Here is a 17,818-nt window from a genome sequence, read left to right as displayed (position 1 = left end):
CAGCGTGGCTTCACTCCAGCTCTTATCAAAACACTTTAAAGGTCCCCTATTATACTGTTTCTCATCAATATATCACAGGTCTCAGATATATACAGAGCCTGTCTCTGATTGGCTGAAACACCAAACAGATCATTGCAGCATTACCCATAATCCCCTCTGTTTCCAAAGTGCTGATTCTCTGTCTGTTACTTTAGATGAAAATAAGGAGCCCCTCCCCACGCCCCTCTGAGAGACATTTGGTTACAAAGAACTCAATGGAGCTCTAGAGGAGATTCAGGTGATAAGGGGGGGGGGGGGTTACCTTGTTGCTGATTGGCTAATGGTTACACAAGACAACACATCGTTATGACATCACAAAGTGGCCAAAATCTGATCAGCTCATTTTCAGACAGGTTTTTATAGAAATGGATCAAAAAGAGAGAGAATCTTTGTTCCTGAGACTTTCAGAGTCTCTTTCCACAGAGGGGACACATGTTGATGTAGAAGAGACATGAAGAAGAGGGGACACATGTTGATGTAGAAGAGACATGAAGAAGAGGGGACACATGTTGATGTAGAAGAGACATGAAGAAGAGGGGACACATGTTGATGTAGAAGAGACATGAAGAAGAGGGGACACATGTTGATGTAGAAGAGACATGACGAAGAGGGGACACATGTTGATGTAGAAGAGACATGAAGAAGAGGGGACACATGTTGATGTAGGAAGAGACATGACGAAGAGGGGACACATGTTGATGTAGAAGAGACATGAAGAAGAGGGGACACATGTTGATGTAGAAGAGACATGAAGAAGAGGGGACACATGTTGATGTAGAGGAGACATGACGAAGAGGGGACACATGTTGATGTAGACGAGACATGAGAAGAGGGGACACATGTTGATGTAGAAGAGACATGGAGAAGAGGGGACACATGTTGATGTAGAAGAGACATGAAGAAGAGGGGACACATGTTGATGTAGAAGAGACATGGAGAAGAGGGGACACATGTTGATGTAGAAGAGACATGAAGAAGAGGGGACACATGTTGATGTAGAAGAGACATGGAGAAGAGGGGACACATGTTGATGTAGAAGAGACATGAAGAAGAGGGGACACATGTTGATGTAGAAGAGACATGAAGAAGAGGGGACACATGTTGATGTAGAAGAGACATGACGAAGAGGGGACACATGTTGATGTAGAAGAGACATGACGAAGAGGGGACACATGTTGATGTAGGAGAGACATGAGGAAGAGGGGACACATGTTGATGTAGAAGAGACATGAAGAAGAGGGGACACATGTTGATGTAGAAGAGACATGAAGAAGAGGGGACACATGTTGATGTAGAGGAGACATGACGAAGAGGGGACACATGTTGATGTAGACGAGACATGGAGAAGAGGGGACACATGTTGATGTAGAAGAGACATGGAGAAGAGGGGACACATGTTGATGTAGAAGAGACATGAAGAAGAGGGGACACATGTTGATGTAGAAGAGACATGGAGAAGAGGGGACACATGTTGATGTAGAAGAGACATGAAGAAGAGGGGACACATGTTGATGTAGAAGAGACATGGAGAAGAGGGGACACATGTTGATGTAGAAGAGACATGAAGAAGAGGGGACACATGTTGATGTAGAAGAGACATGAAGAAGAGGGGACACATGTTGATGTAGAGGAGACATGACGAAGAGGGGACACATGTTGATGTAGAAGAGACATGAAGAAGAGGGGACACATGTTGATGTAGAAGAGACATGACGAAGAGGGGACACATGTTGATGTAGAAGAGACATGACGAAGAGGGGACACATGTTGATGTAGGAGAGACATGAGGAAGAGGGGACACATGTTGATGTAGAAGAGACATGACGAAGAGGGGACACATGTTGATGTAGAAGAGACATGAAGAAGAGGGGACACATGTTGATGTAGAGGAGACATGACGAAGAGGGGACACATGTTGATGTAGAAGAGACATGAAGAACAGGGGACACATGTTGATGTGGAAGAGACATGAAGAAGAGGGGACACATGTTGATGTAGAAGAGACATGAAGAAGAGGGGACACATGTTGATGTAGAAGAGACATGAAGAACAGGGTACACATGTTGATGTGGAAGAGACATGAAGAAGAGGGGACACATGTTGATGTAGAAGAGACATGAAGAACAGGGGACACATGTTGATGTGGAAGAGACATGAAGAAGAGGGGACACATGTTGATGTAGAAGAGACATGAAGAACAGGGGACACATGTTGATGTGGAAGAGACATGAAGAAGAGGGGACACATGTTGATGTAGAAGAGACATGAAGAACAGGGGACACATGTTGATGTGGAAGAGACATGAAGAAGAGGGGACACATGTTGATGTAGAAGAGACATGAAGAACAGGGGACACATGTTGATGTAGAAGAGACATGAAGAAGAGGGGACACATGTTGATGTAGAAGAGACATGAAGAACAGGGGACACATGTTGATGTGGAAGAGACATGAAGAAGAGGGGACACATGTTGATGTAGAAGAGACATGAAGAACAGGGGACACATGTTGATGTGGAAGAGACATGAAGAAGAGGGGACACATGTTGATGTAGAAGAGACATGAAGAACAGGGGACACATGTTGATGTGGAAGAGACATGAAGAAGAGGGGACACATGTTGATGTAGAAGAGACATGAAGAACAGGGGACACATGTTGATGTGGAAGAGACATGAAGAAGAGGGGACACATGTTGATGTAGAAGAGACATGAAGAACAGGGGACACATGTTGATGTGGAAGAGACATGAAGAAGAGGGGACACATGTTGATGTAGAAGAGACATGAAGAAGAGGATTTTGCGTAATAGGTGCCCTTTAAATATAGAGGGGAATCTCACCGTTTTTGTGGAATGCGTTCTCAGGGGAGGAGGTGTCCGGGGACGAGTGGCCCTCCATCATCCATTTGAAGCGTGACTGCTGGATCCCGAGGTCCTTCATACCCCCCGGACCCCCCACAGAGGAGCCGCCCATGTCCAGACCCGGGAGGTTCACCCCAGAACCAAACCCTGCTCACAAAGACACACACAAGAACAGAGGGTTATTTTTAGAGGAGGGAAGTAGTGGAGTACAAATACTTTGTTACTGTACTTAAGTACATGTTTCTGGTATCAGTATTTTACTCCACTACTTATTTTTCGGATGACTTTTTACTTTCTACTTCTTACATGTTGAACTCAAATACCTGTACTTTCTACTTCTCACATGTTGAACTCAAATACCTGTACTTTCTACTTCTTACTTGTTGAACACAAATACCTGTACTTTCTACTTCTCACATGTTGAACTCAAATACCTGTACTTTCGACTTCTTACATGTTGAACTCAAATACCTGTACTTTCTACTTCTTACATGTTGAACCCAAATACCTGTACTTTCTACTTCTTACATGTTGAACCCAAATACCTGTACTTTCTACTTCTTACTTGTTGAACACAAATACCTGTACTTTCTACTTCTCACATGTTGAACTCAAATACCTGTACTTTCTACTTCTTACATGTTGAACTCAAATACCTGTACTTTCTACTTCTCACATGTTGAACACAAATACCTGTACTTTCTACTTCTCACATGTTGAACTCAAATACCTGTACTTTCTACTTCTTACATGTTGAACACAAATACCTGTACTTTCTACTTCTTACATGTTGAACACAAATACCTGTACTTTCTACTTCTCACATGTTGAACTCAAATACCTGTACTTTCTACTTCTCACATGTTGAACACAAATACCTGTACTTTCTACTTCTTACATGTTGAACTCAAATACCTGTACTTTCTACTTCTTACATGTTGAACACAAATACCTGTACTTTCTACTTCTTACATGTTGAACACAAATACCTGTACTTTCTACTTCTCACATGTTGAACCCAAATACCTGTACTTTCTACTTCTTAAATGTTGAACACAAATACCTGTACTTTCTACTTCTTACATGTTGAACACAAATACCTGTACTTTCTACTTCTTACATGTTGAACTCAAATACCTGTACTTTCTACTTCTCACATGTTGAACCCAAATACCTGTACTTTCTACTTCTTACATGTTGAACTCAAATACCTGTACTTTCTACTTCTCACATGTTGAACACAAATACCTGTACTTTCTACTTCTCACATGTTGAACTCAAATACCTGTACTTTCTACTTCTCACATGTTGAACACAAATACCTGTACTTTCTACTTCTTACATGTTGAACACAAATACCTGTACTTTCTACTTCTTACATGTTGAACTCAAATACCTGTACTTTCTACTTCTCACATGTTGAACACAAATACCTGTACTTTCTACTTCTTACATGTTGAACTCAAATACCTGTACTTTCTACTTCTTACACGTTGAACTCAAATACCTGTACTTTCTACTTCTCACATGTTGAACACAAATACCTGTACTTTCTACTTCTTACATGTTGAACTCAAATACCTGTACTTTCTACTTCTTACATGTTGAACTCAAATACCTGTACTTTCTACTTCTCACATGTTGAACCCAAATACCTGTACTTTCTACTTCTTACATGTTGAACCCAAATACCTGTACTTTCTACTTCTTACATGTTGAACACAAATACCTGTACTTTCTACTTCTTACATGTTGAACACAAATACCTGTACTTTCTACTTCTCACATGTTGAACACAAATACCTGTACTTTCTACTTCTTACATGTTGAACTCAAATACCTGTACTTTCTACTTCTTAGATGTTGAACACAAATACCTGTACTTTCTACTTCTTACATGTTGAACTCAAATACCTGTACTTTCTACTTCTTACATGTTGAACTCAAATACCTGTACTTTCTACTTCTCTCATGTTCCAAACAGGCTGGTTCCTTTAGTTTGAATGTGTGTTTGGTGGCGTGATCATTATTATTTAGAGCAGTGGTTCCCAAACTTGTTGTGCCCAAGGCACACCTATTGTGCAAAATAGCCCTTATAACACGTGTTATCACTCATATCATGTAAAATATCTGTACATGTGCATAATTATTTACTAATGCCAAATAAAATGTGACAAAGACAACTATATTACTCATGAAATATTTATTAACGAAATATTTCAGAAATTAAATTTGAAACTTTATCAAATTAGGCTTCATCAAAGCAGCAACACGCTCATTTAAACCAGACGGGTCACAGCATTAAAAATGAGACAAAGGAAATTCAGCACAGAGAACTGTCAATGCAAGGAAGCTGCATTGTCCATGGTCCTGAACTACACATTATAAATGTAACATTTCAGCAGAGATGGGGTCGTTACTAAAAAAAAGTAATATATTACATATTACTTTAAAACAGTAAAAAAAGTAATATATTACACTACTTCGTTACTCTCTACATAAAGTAACTCGTTACTTTACTCGTTACTTTACTCGCAGGGCCGGCCCGCCCCTCCCTGCAGGCAGATCACGCAGACTGCTAAAGTTTCAAATGTTCTCTTTAGTTCAGTTTCCATTGTCGCATAAGACTGATCCAGATAGCTCCTGAATGTTTTCCTATCTGACCATGGCTGTCCTCTGTCTCCTGCTATCTGACCGTGGCTGTCCTCTGTCTCCTGCTATCTGACCATGGCTGTCCTCTGTCTCCTGCTATCTGACCGTGGCTGTCCTCTGTCTCCTGCTATCTGACCATGGCTGTCCTCTGTCTCCTGCTATCTGACCATGGCTGTCCTCTGTCTCCTGCTATCTGACCGTGGCTGTCCTCTGTCTCCTGCTATCTGACCATGGCTGTCCTCTGTCTCCTGCTATCTGACCGTGGCTGTCCCCTGTCTCCTGCTATCTGACCGTGACTGTCCTCTGTCTCCTGCTATCTGTATATTTTGCGCAGTCTATCTCTGCTCACGCTGTTGCGTCAGCGTGTTCTCCTGCGTGTTGGCCATGTGTTGCACTGGAACCAGACACCGCAAAGACTTCAGCCGAGCACGTACGAACTGCGCATGCGTGAGTGGCAATAACTCTCCTTACCAGCAGGCGGCGGTAGTGTGTATTCGTCATTCAAAACAGGCAACAACCGGAAGACAGAGAAGAAGAACAGACTGATATAAACAAACAACAAATAGCGTGTGCGGTAGCTCCACCTTAGCATGTGTTCTTTGCAGGTGCTTTTTGAGGTTTGACGTGGTGTTTACAGCAGTGGATAACAGCTTCTGGCCTGGACAGTTTGCACCTCACCGTCACATTCCTGTCTATTCTTCGGACGAACTCAAAATAATGGGCATACCTCCACCCCTCGAAAGTTATCGCTGACTCAGCCATGTTTATGCAGCACTGCACGTGGAGATGTGGACGTGCAAGTCGCGCAGATTACGTACATATAAACTTACAAAGTACTGATATAGTAAATTAAAAAATAATTATTTTTGTGTAGTTTATTGCAATAATAACGTATGGTTGTCACAAAATCCCACGGCACACCCGGACTTGCACACCGTTTGGGAACCACTGATTTAGAGTCATTGCGTGCCTATTGGTTGGAACACGATCCGTGTATCCATCACTTCCTGGTCTTCTCTAAAGAAGAGGGACCAATGGAAACGTTGTCATGTTGCCGTTGTTCAGCATGGAAACATTCATTAGCTAACAATGACTTTATTGTTCTGTTAATATAAAGGGAGGTCAGGTACTCTTTAAAACAGCTGCTAGCTATGGGTACTTTCTACTGAAGTACATTTAAGTATCTTACACATTGCACCTTTAGTATCTAGAAAAGGGCAAGGACCATACATTACATCTTTACAAGGTAGAGTAAGGTACTTTTATTTTTACAGCACATTTTCAGACATGAAGTTAAGGCTATAATTGTTAATAAAATCATTAATTAAAAGTGACTTGACTGACGAGGACCTGACATTTAAAACAGTGCACGACGTTCTCTAAATATAATAATAAAAACGGTCTGTAAATCAGCACTCACCGGAATAAGGGCCGAGGTTTTTCTGGTGCAGGTCAGCCACGGATGCAGCGAGGCCAGGATGGGGCAGGGAGTCGGCCCCGGGCAGTTTGGGACCGCCAACCCCACCGTGATGGGACGGGGAGAGTTTGGAGCTGCTGCCTAAACCTCCGGCCTGCTGCTGCTGCCTCTGCTGCTGCAACACCGCCATGATCCGGGCCAGCTGAGAGGACGACAAAAACAAGTCAGCAGCTGGAAGGAGCAAGTTGAGAGCTGATAGAGTGAGTTTATCACCGCAATAAACCGTATTTTTTTTGTTTTGTTACATTTGTACATAATGGAGAAACAAAACAGAAAAATCACATTGTTCGTGTGCAGGCTATATGCAGGAATCCTGAAGTCAAATGTAATAAGACCTTTTTTAAGACCCTTTCCATACATTTTAAGACCTCATCGCCACTTGGAGTTTTAACCGGTTGGCGACCCACGTTACCTCACATTGACTATATACAGTATGGATTGTCCTTCCTCCTTCTCTTCCAACCATTTGGACGCAGACTTGCATTTCCCCATAACGATGCTGTTTAACAACCGGTGTAAACGGACCTTCGCGCTATCAAGCAGTGAGCGCGCGATGTCCTGTTCAGTAGTGCTGGAGCGACGCGTCGACTTCAAAATATCGTCGACGACATATTTCCGCGTCGACGCGTCGCTACACACACGTGGGTGTGTAAACAAAGCAACAAGCCGTTCGCAATCGCACTTCAAACACAATGGAGACTGAAACGGCTACCAACTCCTCCTCACAGGATTGCGCACGAAGCCCTCAAACGAAAACATCTCGCCCTAGGTCTTCAAAAGCATGGGAATATTTTAAAGTTAGTCTAAAACGCAAAGATATTGTCATTTGCAGTCTTTGCCAAATGGAGTTGGCATATCACACGAGCACAACGGCTATGTTGGAACATTTAAAGCGGCAGCTAGCTGTGGTGGCTACCATTAGCAGCTAGCATTTGCTCTCCGATTTTTACATAAAAATGGAATTATGGATTATAAATGCAATCATTTTTTTATACATAGACGTTAAAAACCTATGGATTAACCGATTCAGCCGCGTTTTTTCTCATTTTAATGCCATTGAACACGTCTTTTGATCAGATTGACAGCTACGGTGGTGAGACGATCTCCCTAGCAGCTCTGTAAAGGTACGTGTTGTGATGACTGTATTTGCTTCCCCTGTCGCGAGTCCGGATCACTCAGTGATGATACTATATACCTACATAATCTGTGGAGTCTCAGCTTTAATCGGATATCTTGTAAATGCAGCTACGATAAGTGATAAGGGTACTTTTATCTTGAGTTCTGTGCCAATGTCCGTTAGCATTTTTCGCTCATGGGTCATTTAGATGCTTCTTATGAGACTTGTGTTTTGTTTTGGTAAACATGGTTTGTATCGTCAGTTAGCTGAGATTATTCCCGTTAATCTGGTATAAGACATTAATAGTTTGTTAAATATTAAGATCCCCTGAGACACAGTATCGTGAAAAAAAAATGTACATTACGTTTTTTTTACATTACGTTTTTTATGAATTGAACAACAGAAAAATAATCGTTAGATTAGTCGACTAATCGATCAAATAATCGCCCGATTAATCGTTTTCGAAATAATCGTTTCCCCCCAGCACTACTGTTCAGATGACGTCACACCCAACGGGATGCCATCAATAAACTCCACAGAATCAGACTACACACCTACGCCATGACTACATTCAGGCAGACTGTAGAACAACCTCTCTGGACCATTTATAGACTTATTGAAAACAAGCTACAACATTTAATACCTTGGAAAATGCCGTTTAAAACGTTTTAATAGCTTTTATTTTCGCTAAATTGATTTATCAACTTTTAATACTTTTTAAGACCCCGCGGACCCCCTGGCGCATGAAGACAAAATGGCTGAACTTTTGAGAGAGCGAAACGTCACGAAAGTATTCATAGAATCCGTTCTTATTGTGCATCCATGGGTAAAGGTAAAACTCATGTAGTACTGAACACGTCACATGATCGTGCCGGGCGGCGCGGTCCCGTGGGCTAGATGCGCGTTCATAAAGCCGAGGAAAATAACTCAGAATAACGTTATTTGCACATTTTACAACTTGAGGACCGAATGTTTTTAATAAGGGCGACACAAGTGTTCATACTGGGTAGTTTATTTAGTTAAAAAAAAAAGTATCCAATGATTTACAGACGTCTCTTTCCCGATGTTAGTCAATGGGAAAAAGTCTTTCCGGGCCCAGCGACTGATACGGAAGTGTAGTACCGCCGTTTGGCCACAATTAATATTTTCCTCAGAGTCCAGCGCAATTCCTGAGGGCTTGGTTCACACGAGACCGCTCGGCCCGCTGTAGTACATATACCGGGCCTATAAGTGGCGAAGAAGAGCCCCGAGCATGGTTGCCCTTATGTTAATTCTCCGCGGTGGATTTAGCAACATGTACCGTACTTTTCGGACTATAAAGCGCACCTGCATGTAAGCCGCAGCAGCTAAATTGTCCGTCTGTCTTGCTCTCGTTCTGTCTCTCGGTTCCACTTTTACTTTGGCGCGCTACCTGTCTCACTCTTTTCCGGCCTCCAGCTTTTCCTGCTGGAGCCCGCCGCTTAAAGGTGGCGGGCGCGGACCGGTCCTAGAGCCCGTAGAGTTAAAGGTGGTTAATTTTACCTGTAAAATCCATAGATTTAGGAGGTCCCCTAGTGGCCGTTAGCTGTACAAAAAAACGGGGGAAAAAGTCGCGGCTTATAGTCCGAAAAGTACGGTACTTCTCCATGTCCACTTGTTGCTGATGGTTGTGGTGGAGGAGCTGTAGATTTTGCACTAACATCTGTAGCATGGTGAGTAGCGTCTGGAGCACGAATGTAACCCTGTGATCCGCCATTGTTGTTGGCGAAACACATCAGCAATGACGCGGGGTGAGCAGCAGAGGTGGGGAGAGGCGGGGCTATGGCTTCATCGTTATCAGGAAAAGATCGTATAGGACGTACACACGGAGCCGGTTGGCCCCCCAGAGCGTTTCGTCCGCAGATCTACCCACCTTAGGAGCCGCTATTTTTTACTGCAGTGAGAGTCGCCAAAGAAATGTCGTTGTACTTTGTATGCTGACAATAAAAATATATTCTATTCCATTGCCACACTGTAGCTTTGTGCATATGACGATACAACCTTTGAATCTTTGAATCTTACCTGTTGAGGGTCAGCCTGCTGCCGCACATTTGGTGGGAACTTCCTCTGGTTCTGCAGCAGCTGCTGTTGCTGCTGCTGAGGCTGCTGCTGCTGCTGGAGGAGGAGCTGACAGGCCTAAACAAACACGGACAAAACGATACAAGATGAGTGAGATTCAACAGAGATAAAAAAACGACATGTTAAGACGCTCAATGACAGACCCACGTGGCATTTGTTTGGCTCCACTGGGAGGAAACGATTAAATCTGAATGTGTGGGTGCCGAGTCGGAGCTCACAAGAATGCAATTGTATCTTCAAACGTGTGCAGATGGATTTGCCCACATGGCTGTCGTGAATTTCTGCTTGTTTTATTTTAACCAGGAATGTTTCTCTTGAGATTCTGTATCTTTATTACTAAGTCTACACGTTTTATTTGACACATTTATTTAGTTTTTCAGAGCATGTAGGAAAACTATTGTGGCCTTTTAGCCAGACTGCTGTCATTTATTGTGCGTTACCGAAAACAAATTAGTTTGGGTTTCATTTAAACGAATGTACTTGATTTTTGCTATTCTGAATTTGTATCTATAATATTTATTGCGCTTTATGAAGTCACTTTGGATAAAGTTAGCTTAATGAAATATAATGGAATTTAGGGGTGTTGAAAATAATCGTTTCTACGATGCGGACGTGGACGATTCGGTATCGATGCAGTGATGGAAGAGAATCGGTTATAGCGTAGTAACGTTGCTTCCTGATTTTCCGGCCGCGGCTTTACTATAACGTTTTTTTGTCACTTTAATATCAAATCGGTCGGTGACGCAGAGATCAGGGAACAGACGTGAGAGCGGCACAGCAACACCGAACACGGAGCAGTCTGCTTTATCCACCAACACAAGAACACCAGTCCAGAACCCACAGCAGAAGGAGGACCCGCTCTGAATCACTCCGTGTCGCTCAGAGACACAGACAGGGATTTATGTTTTTCAAAAATAATCGCGTTACAATCATGTCAGGTTTTTGGTGGATTTAATTAAGTCTTGGATTGCAGAGTATGAATGCCCTCTAGCAATTTTCAGACGATATATACGTGTGTAAAGTTTGTGAAGGCAGGAGGAAAAAAGCTTCCGCGATCACCGCCTCCTCTGTCCCTCTAAGCCCCGCCCCCTCCCTGAAAATAATGAGTGACAGGCTGATAGTGACCCGATAGAAACTTTATTATTCACTTAATCACTGAGATATAATTAAGCTAACTTAATGTCATACATTCATGGGATTTATGTAACAGTGAGACAGAGAATGTGAGTGTGCACCCACATGCAGTATTTTTGTTTGTATATGCTGTTGTAAATACTCCTGTTGTCTGCTGCGTTCAGACTCAGACAGTGTGTGATGCCACATTCAGGACATTCAGTGTCCTTTCTTAACAGAAGGCCGTTGCTAGAAGCTGGAGCTCGACTGCAGAAGCATTAGCTTTTTGTTTTTGAGGATGGAACAACTTCACACACGGAGGCTAGACCTATACAATTCATTTATTTTGGTTTATAAATTAATGTCAAGACATTTATGTTATTGATTTCTGAAGCACTTTCTAAATAATAAAAAGAGAGTTCATATGTATTTACTGCATGTATGCATTGATGAAAAATAATCCATGTGCAGTAATATAGAGAATTGAGGATTCAACGCATTGGTATGAATCGTGATGCACCGGGATATCAAACCGAATCGAAGACAGGATAATCGTAATCGAATCGAATCGTGAGACCAGTGAAGATGCACAGCCCTAATGGAATTGGAGTCTTATTTAGCAAGTGCCATAAAATATATATATAAACGAGTATGTGAATAAAAACACATTATTATTATTATATTAAAGATTTTTAAAACATCTTATTTGCTTTAATTCTTTGTGAAATTGCGATAATGCACAGGACTGAGAAATGCCGTCATAATTCCTCCCTTTATCCCGGACTCAGCAGACCTCTGCCGTGACTCAGAGAGATGTATAAGTGCTGATTCTCACCAGCTGGAACTGGATGTGTGGAGGGTAGATGCTGCTGAGCATGGCAATATGCTGGGGGGACAGCTGTGGAGGGAACACACCTCCCCCGACCCCCCCCACTCCTCCCACGCCGCCAACACCCCCCACACTGCCGGTGGGAGGCGGCATCTGCTTCAGCACGGAGCCTGGCACCTGGAGACAGAAACGAGGCACACCTGTTACTACAGAAACGCCTCAGTGCTGTAACCACTAGCGACCACATTAACTTAGCGCCCCCACCCCCCGATTAGCATTGATTCTCCTTCATGTTCTCATTGACTGTTGTTAACAAGTGCCTCGACCCCCGTGAGTGAATGAAATTGATCCAATTCCTGGAAAAATACGTGTTTCACTTTGTATTCTTTGAAAGTAAATGTGTAAACGTGATCAATGTATTCCTGCAGAGAGATTATGCACTCGTGGGACCGCACTGACTAACACACACACTGAGGCCACGTTTACGCAGAGACTAAACGGGTTGTATCCGCTATAGGGGTGGGAATTTGAAAGCAAATGTATATTCCAATATTCGACCCCCCAAAAAAACGGTTAACCGAAATGTACATATTTATATACATAATTATTCAATTTGATAATATGTAATCAACTTAGGCATCACTCCCAAAAAAAATTAATAAAAAAATTCATAACTCATATTCGAATACCTGAATCATTTCGAATAATCGTTCCCACCCCTAATCCGCTACAGTTCTCCATCGTATGGACGGTTCGTCCACACGAGGCCGTAACGGAACCGCGGAAACGGACCCCTCAAACGATAACGGTAGATCTGCGGACGAAACGCTCTGAGGCGCCAAACGACTCCATGTGTACGTCCTATACAATAATTTCCTGATAACGATGACGCCATAGCCCCGCCTCTGCTGCTCACCCCCGCGTCATTGCTGATGTGTTTCGCCAACAACAACAATGGCGGATCACAGGGTTGCTTTCCTGCTCCAGACGCTACTGACCATGCTACAGATGTTAGTGCAAAATCTACAGCTCCTCCACCACAACCATCAGCAACAAGTGGACATGGAGAACTACATGAACTACATGTTGCTAAATCCACCGCGGAGAATAAACAGAAGGGCAACCATGGCAACCATCCTCGGGGGTCTTCTTCGCTGCTTTTGGTGTATTTTGTGGCGGAAGTACAGCGCCACTTACAGGCCCGGCATATGTACTACAGCGTCTCCAGCGGTCTCGTGTGGACGGACACGTTTCTTCAGCCGATACCGTGTGGACAAAAGACTTTTGATATCGACATCGGTTCGTTTTCGTCTCTGTGTAAACGTGACCTAACACACACTGACTAATACACACACAGCCAGTAAGCTCACACAGACTCACACTATGTCAGAGAGTTCACAGCACTGACACAAGTGTGTGAAGAACGCAATCAAGCCCTTTGTAGGATCTGTATTTACTGTGTTAATCACGATAGAAGCCAATTTACAAATGTCAACACTTCCCACTTTAAAATCAGTAAATCTGAACCGCCCCAACTATATAGATGTAAACGATGATCATAACAAGAGGAGCCGCAGGAATAGTGGCATTGCAACAAGTGTAACTAATCTCCATGTTGCAAGTTATTTAAATGGATTACTTAGCAGAAAAATAAAACTGTGAAGATGACTCGCATAAAACCAACGCTGCCGAACACTGACTGTCAACCCACAAACTTCCTGTGTCAATGTGTGTGAAACACGCAGAGGGCTGAGAAGAACTCTGATCACAGAATAAAAGAGATGCAGCAATTGCAGTTTTCTTGGACGATTGTGATTTCTTTTCGTCAGACCGACAGAACCTGACTTTATTCTAATCTATAATTGACAGCACACACAATTAGTTTTACAACTTTTTTCTTTAAAAACCCAAACACCTATTAACAGAAATTCAAAGGTGTGACTATTATGTTATATTTGATACATTCAAATATATTTCATTCCCCCCCCCATGGATTAAATCAGTATTAAAATATTCTGCACGTTGCTTTTTGGAGACAAAGTAACTAAGAAGATGTCTGACAAGAAAGTGCCCCAAGTCAGCAAATGTTTGTGTGCACAGTAGGGATGTAACGATACCAAAAACTCACGGTACGATAATATCGCGATAAAAAGCCCACGGTACGATATTTATCGCGATATTGAAAAATAAAGGAAAAAAATGTGAATTTTTTTTTTTACTTGAATTTTTTTTCTTTATTAAATAATAAATCTAATTCGTACAGCATTTTAGTAGATAGTAGTATTTTAAAGTGTCAACAATATAATAATCAGACCCTGCAATAGAATAAATCAAGTTTCACTTTAGTTTTTCAAGTAACTCAACTCTCACTCACTCACTCAGCGTCATCAAGGTTATCTTTTAGGAATATGAGCATGTCCACATTTCCAGGTAGAAGCTGGGATGTTTGGGCGTTTACAAAACCCCCTGCTGTGGAAACAACTCTCTTGCTTGGTACTGATGTTGCTGGGACAGAGAGATATGCGTTGCCATGGGTGACAGCAGTGGGTCAAACTGTGCATCGTCTCTCCACCACTTCAAAAACAATACAGTTTTTGCCAAGAAGGTGAGGCTTATTGACAGAGATATAAACATACTGTTGGTACTTGTCAATGTCTCTAGGTATGTACATGTAGCCCTGTAAATACGAGGTCCTTTTGTGTTATCTGTTGTTTTATGTTCATGTTGTAACCTACTTGCTGCCATGTTGGACAGGTCTCCCCTGAAAAAGAGATCAATGATCTCAATGGGACCATCTGGTTGAATAAAGGTTTAAAAAGAAAAAAGAAAAAAAGATTATTTAAAAAAAATCGCGGTAGATTTTGTCGGTCTCACGACGGTCTTGAGACAGTTATTTACCGCGATATATCGTTACATCCCTAGTGCACAGTAAAAACATCTGCATTTGTGTGTAAAAAAAAGTGATCTCTGAATAAAAAGGTAAAGCATCAGTACCTGAGGTGACAGGAACTGATGAGGCACTTGCGCTCGTATCCCTGGGGACTGGTTTAAGGGTGGGACACTTGGCGGGTGTCTTGACTGAGCCATCCCTCCGCTGTTGCCAAAGATACTGTGACCGCCCTGAGATCCAAGATGGAAAATTAGACCATGAGAGGACCCATAGCAGTGGAGAAATATACATCACAAGATGTACAGATTACACAGAACACAACGACAATTAAGGGGTTTGATAGAGTGGTGCAGGGATTACGTATTTGTGTAGGCAGACTCAGAAGTAAGCATCGCGCTGGTTCCCCTGACAAAAGCAATGGGATTTTTCCATTGGATTTCAGAATATTGCAGAAAGTAAGATCTGCAAAATAATACATGTTTATGATACTTGTTCAGCAGGAAAATCTCCACATCGGCAGGAGTAAGAAGCTAATGTTAGGCTATATACAAACTACATCACGGTCACATGACTTCACGTAGCCACCGCTAAGCTAAAGTCGGCTACTGTTTAGTGTTATGACATTTTGTTGTCTCATTTATGGCGCATTTCCACTGCTGGGCCTCGCGCGGCTTAGTCCGGTGCGGCTGGGCCAGCCTCGCGCGGCTTAGTCCGGTGCGGCTGGGCCAGCCTCGCGCGGCTTAGTCCGGTGCGGCTGGGCCAGCCTCGCGCGGCTTAGTCCGGTGCGGCTGGGCCTTGGTAGGCCACGCTCACTTGATGCTGTGTTTCCATTACAGTTTAGTAGCTGGGGCAGTAACGCTGTGTAGGCGGAGCCGTAACGCTGTGTAGGCGGAGCCGTAACACTGTGTAGGCGGAGCCGTAACGCTGTGTAGGCGGAGCCGTGACACCATCTTCAACACAAAACCGCCGTTAGCTGTTAGCACTCAGAGCTCACAGCTCCTCATATCTGTTCAGAAACTAGACACAAGTTAAACAAGTACAAACCACAGACTGTCTTTGTAATGGCGACTACAGTCACTGGTTTATTTATGTCTGTAGGCTGTTGTTGTGAGTGTGGACGGCCGGAGCATATACAAAGTTAGCTTAGCTGATCTCCATTCAGAAAACATGCATTTTAAAAGGTGTTTCTCTGCCGTCTGTCTGCAGACTTGTCAAAGCATTAATTCATGGTTTTTACTAACCGGTATCAGTGTGTTGTTACTTCGGCATCATTTTGAAACGTGCATTACAATTAAATCACGGTAAAATATGTTCCTTGTGTTGTAGCCACTCACGTCACTAGTTTAGCATATTCAGCCCGGTTGTTGGCCCGGAACAACCCCAAGTGGAAACGCAACAAAAAACGGGCCGGGTTTAGCCCACGGCACGCTGCAGTGGAAACGCGCAATAAGACACTTGTTAGCATACGCTGTATTCATAGAAGTTTCGGATATTCACAAGTCTGGTATTTAATGACTTATTTAATGCCGTAGAACCAAACCTGATAATGTGTAAGCTTGTGTTAACCACAGACCTTTCAGGCTTCCAACCCAAAAACTTTTCTATAGTCCATTGACTTCTGAGGGAACCAGAAGTGCTAAAACGATAACTCATTCCCTAGTTTGAGGACTCATTCCTGCACCACTCCTATAGCAGGATTATCTTTCAAAAAACCACAAGAACATAAAGTACACTGAACTCACAAAAAGAAAGGGGCAGGACAGAAACAAGAGGAGAGGTTATCTTACTTGTCTAAAGGGAATAGTGTGGTTGAAGAGGGAATGGGACTTGTAGACAGTGGGTGGTGAGTACAGAGAGCAAGGACCCTCCTCCCCAAGACACCAATCCTGATTGGTCAAAGGCAAGGTCTGTCACGGTGACAGCCAATGGGAGACCAATTTAAGTGGAGGTGAAGGGGTGGGAAGGGGAAGTTTGAAACAGGGAGGAATGGTGCAGACGAGGCAGAGAAGGTAGAAGTGGGAATAAAGAATAGTAAGAAAGGACAAAGTTAACTAGACACGAGAAAGACAAAGACAAAAGGTCGCTAAATATGGCGTTGAGACGATACCTTGTCATAGTACGATCCAGCATCTCCAGGTGCTGCCTCTTTGGATCCAGGTGGACGATAACCCACCCCCCCTCCTCCTCCTCCTCTGCCAACCTTCCTCATGTCTCCGTTGTAATCGTTCATATTCATTCCCATGGCTCTTTTCTCCGCTTCCATCTTCTTCTCTTGTAGGGAACCTGGAGCCAGATCCATGTTGTTCTGGCCACTGGGATCATCGTTCTGTCAAAAATAAATTACAGAATAAATTACCATGTAGGAAATTAGCATCCTGCAAAATAAATGTTTACCATTCTGGCTAAAAAGTGTGTACGGTTTTAAAACACAACATCTAGGTGGAGAGGGATTTTGATGTTAACCCTTTCACATGAAAGAAAATTAACATCACAATACCAGATATTAAGTTAAAAAAAAGTGTCTTACCAGAAGCCCCATGTTGGAGAACTGTCTGTTGATGGGACTCATCCAGGAGTCTCCTCCACCAGGCTTCATTGGACCCTGAAAGACAAATATAACATGAGCATACATTGCTAGAGGAGTTTGAACAGAGAAATTATAGATAAGTACAAAAACCTTGCCATACAAAACCACTAACCAGAGTTGGACAATTTCATTAAAGTACTCTCCAACAACTTTTGAGA

The 17,818-nt window shown here is 42.8% G+C and overlaps 1 protein-coding gene across 1 annotated transcript in view; it reads right to left on the bottom strand.

Moving 5' to 3' along the window:
• The window catches only part of tnrc6ba (trinucleotide repeat containing adaptor 6Ba), a 43,173-nt gene that overhangs the window by 8,876 nt on the left and 16,479 nt on the right, over window positions 1–17,818 (bottom strand). The window contains 8 exon segments of the mRNA XM_071206746.1: window positions 2,878–3,045; window positions 6,971–7,169; window positions 10,185–10,298; window positions 12,190–12,360; window positions 15,178–15,303; window positions 16,861–16,980; window positions 17,181–17,399; window positions 17,601–17,675. Of these exon segments, the coding sequence (XP_071062847.1) occupies window positions 2,878–3,045; window positions 6,971–7,169; window positions 10,185–10,298; window positions 12,190–12,360; window positions 15,178–15,303; window positions 16,861–16,980; window positions 17,181–17,399; window positions 17,601–17,675 (1,192 nt within the window).

The sequence above is a fragment of the Pseudochaenichthys georgianus genome, chromosome 19 (genome assembly GCF_902827115.2).
Source record: "Pseudochaenichthys georgianus chromosome 19, fPseGeo1.2, whole genome shotgun sequence".
Taxonomy (NCBI): Eukaryota; Metazoa; Chordata; class Actinopteri; order Perciformes; family Channichthyidae; genus Pseudochaenichthys; species Pseudochaenichthys georgianus.
This window is presented reverse-complemented; position numbering and strand designations above follow the sequence as displayed.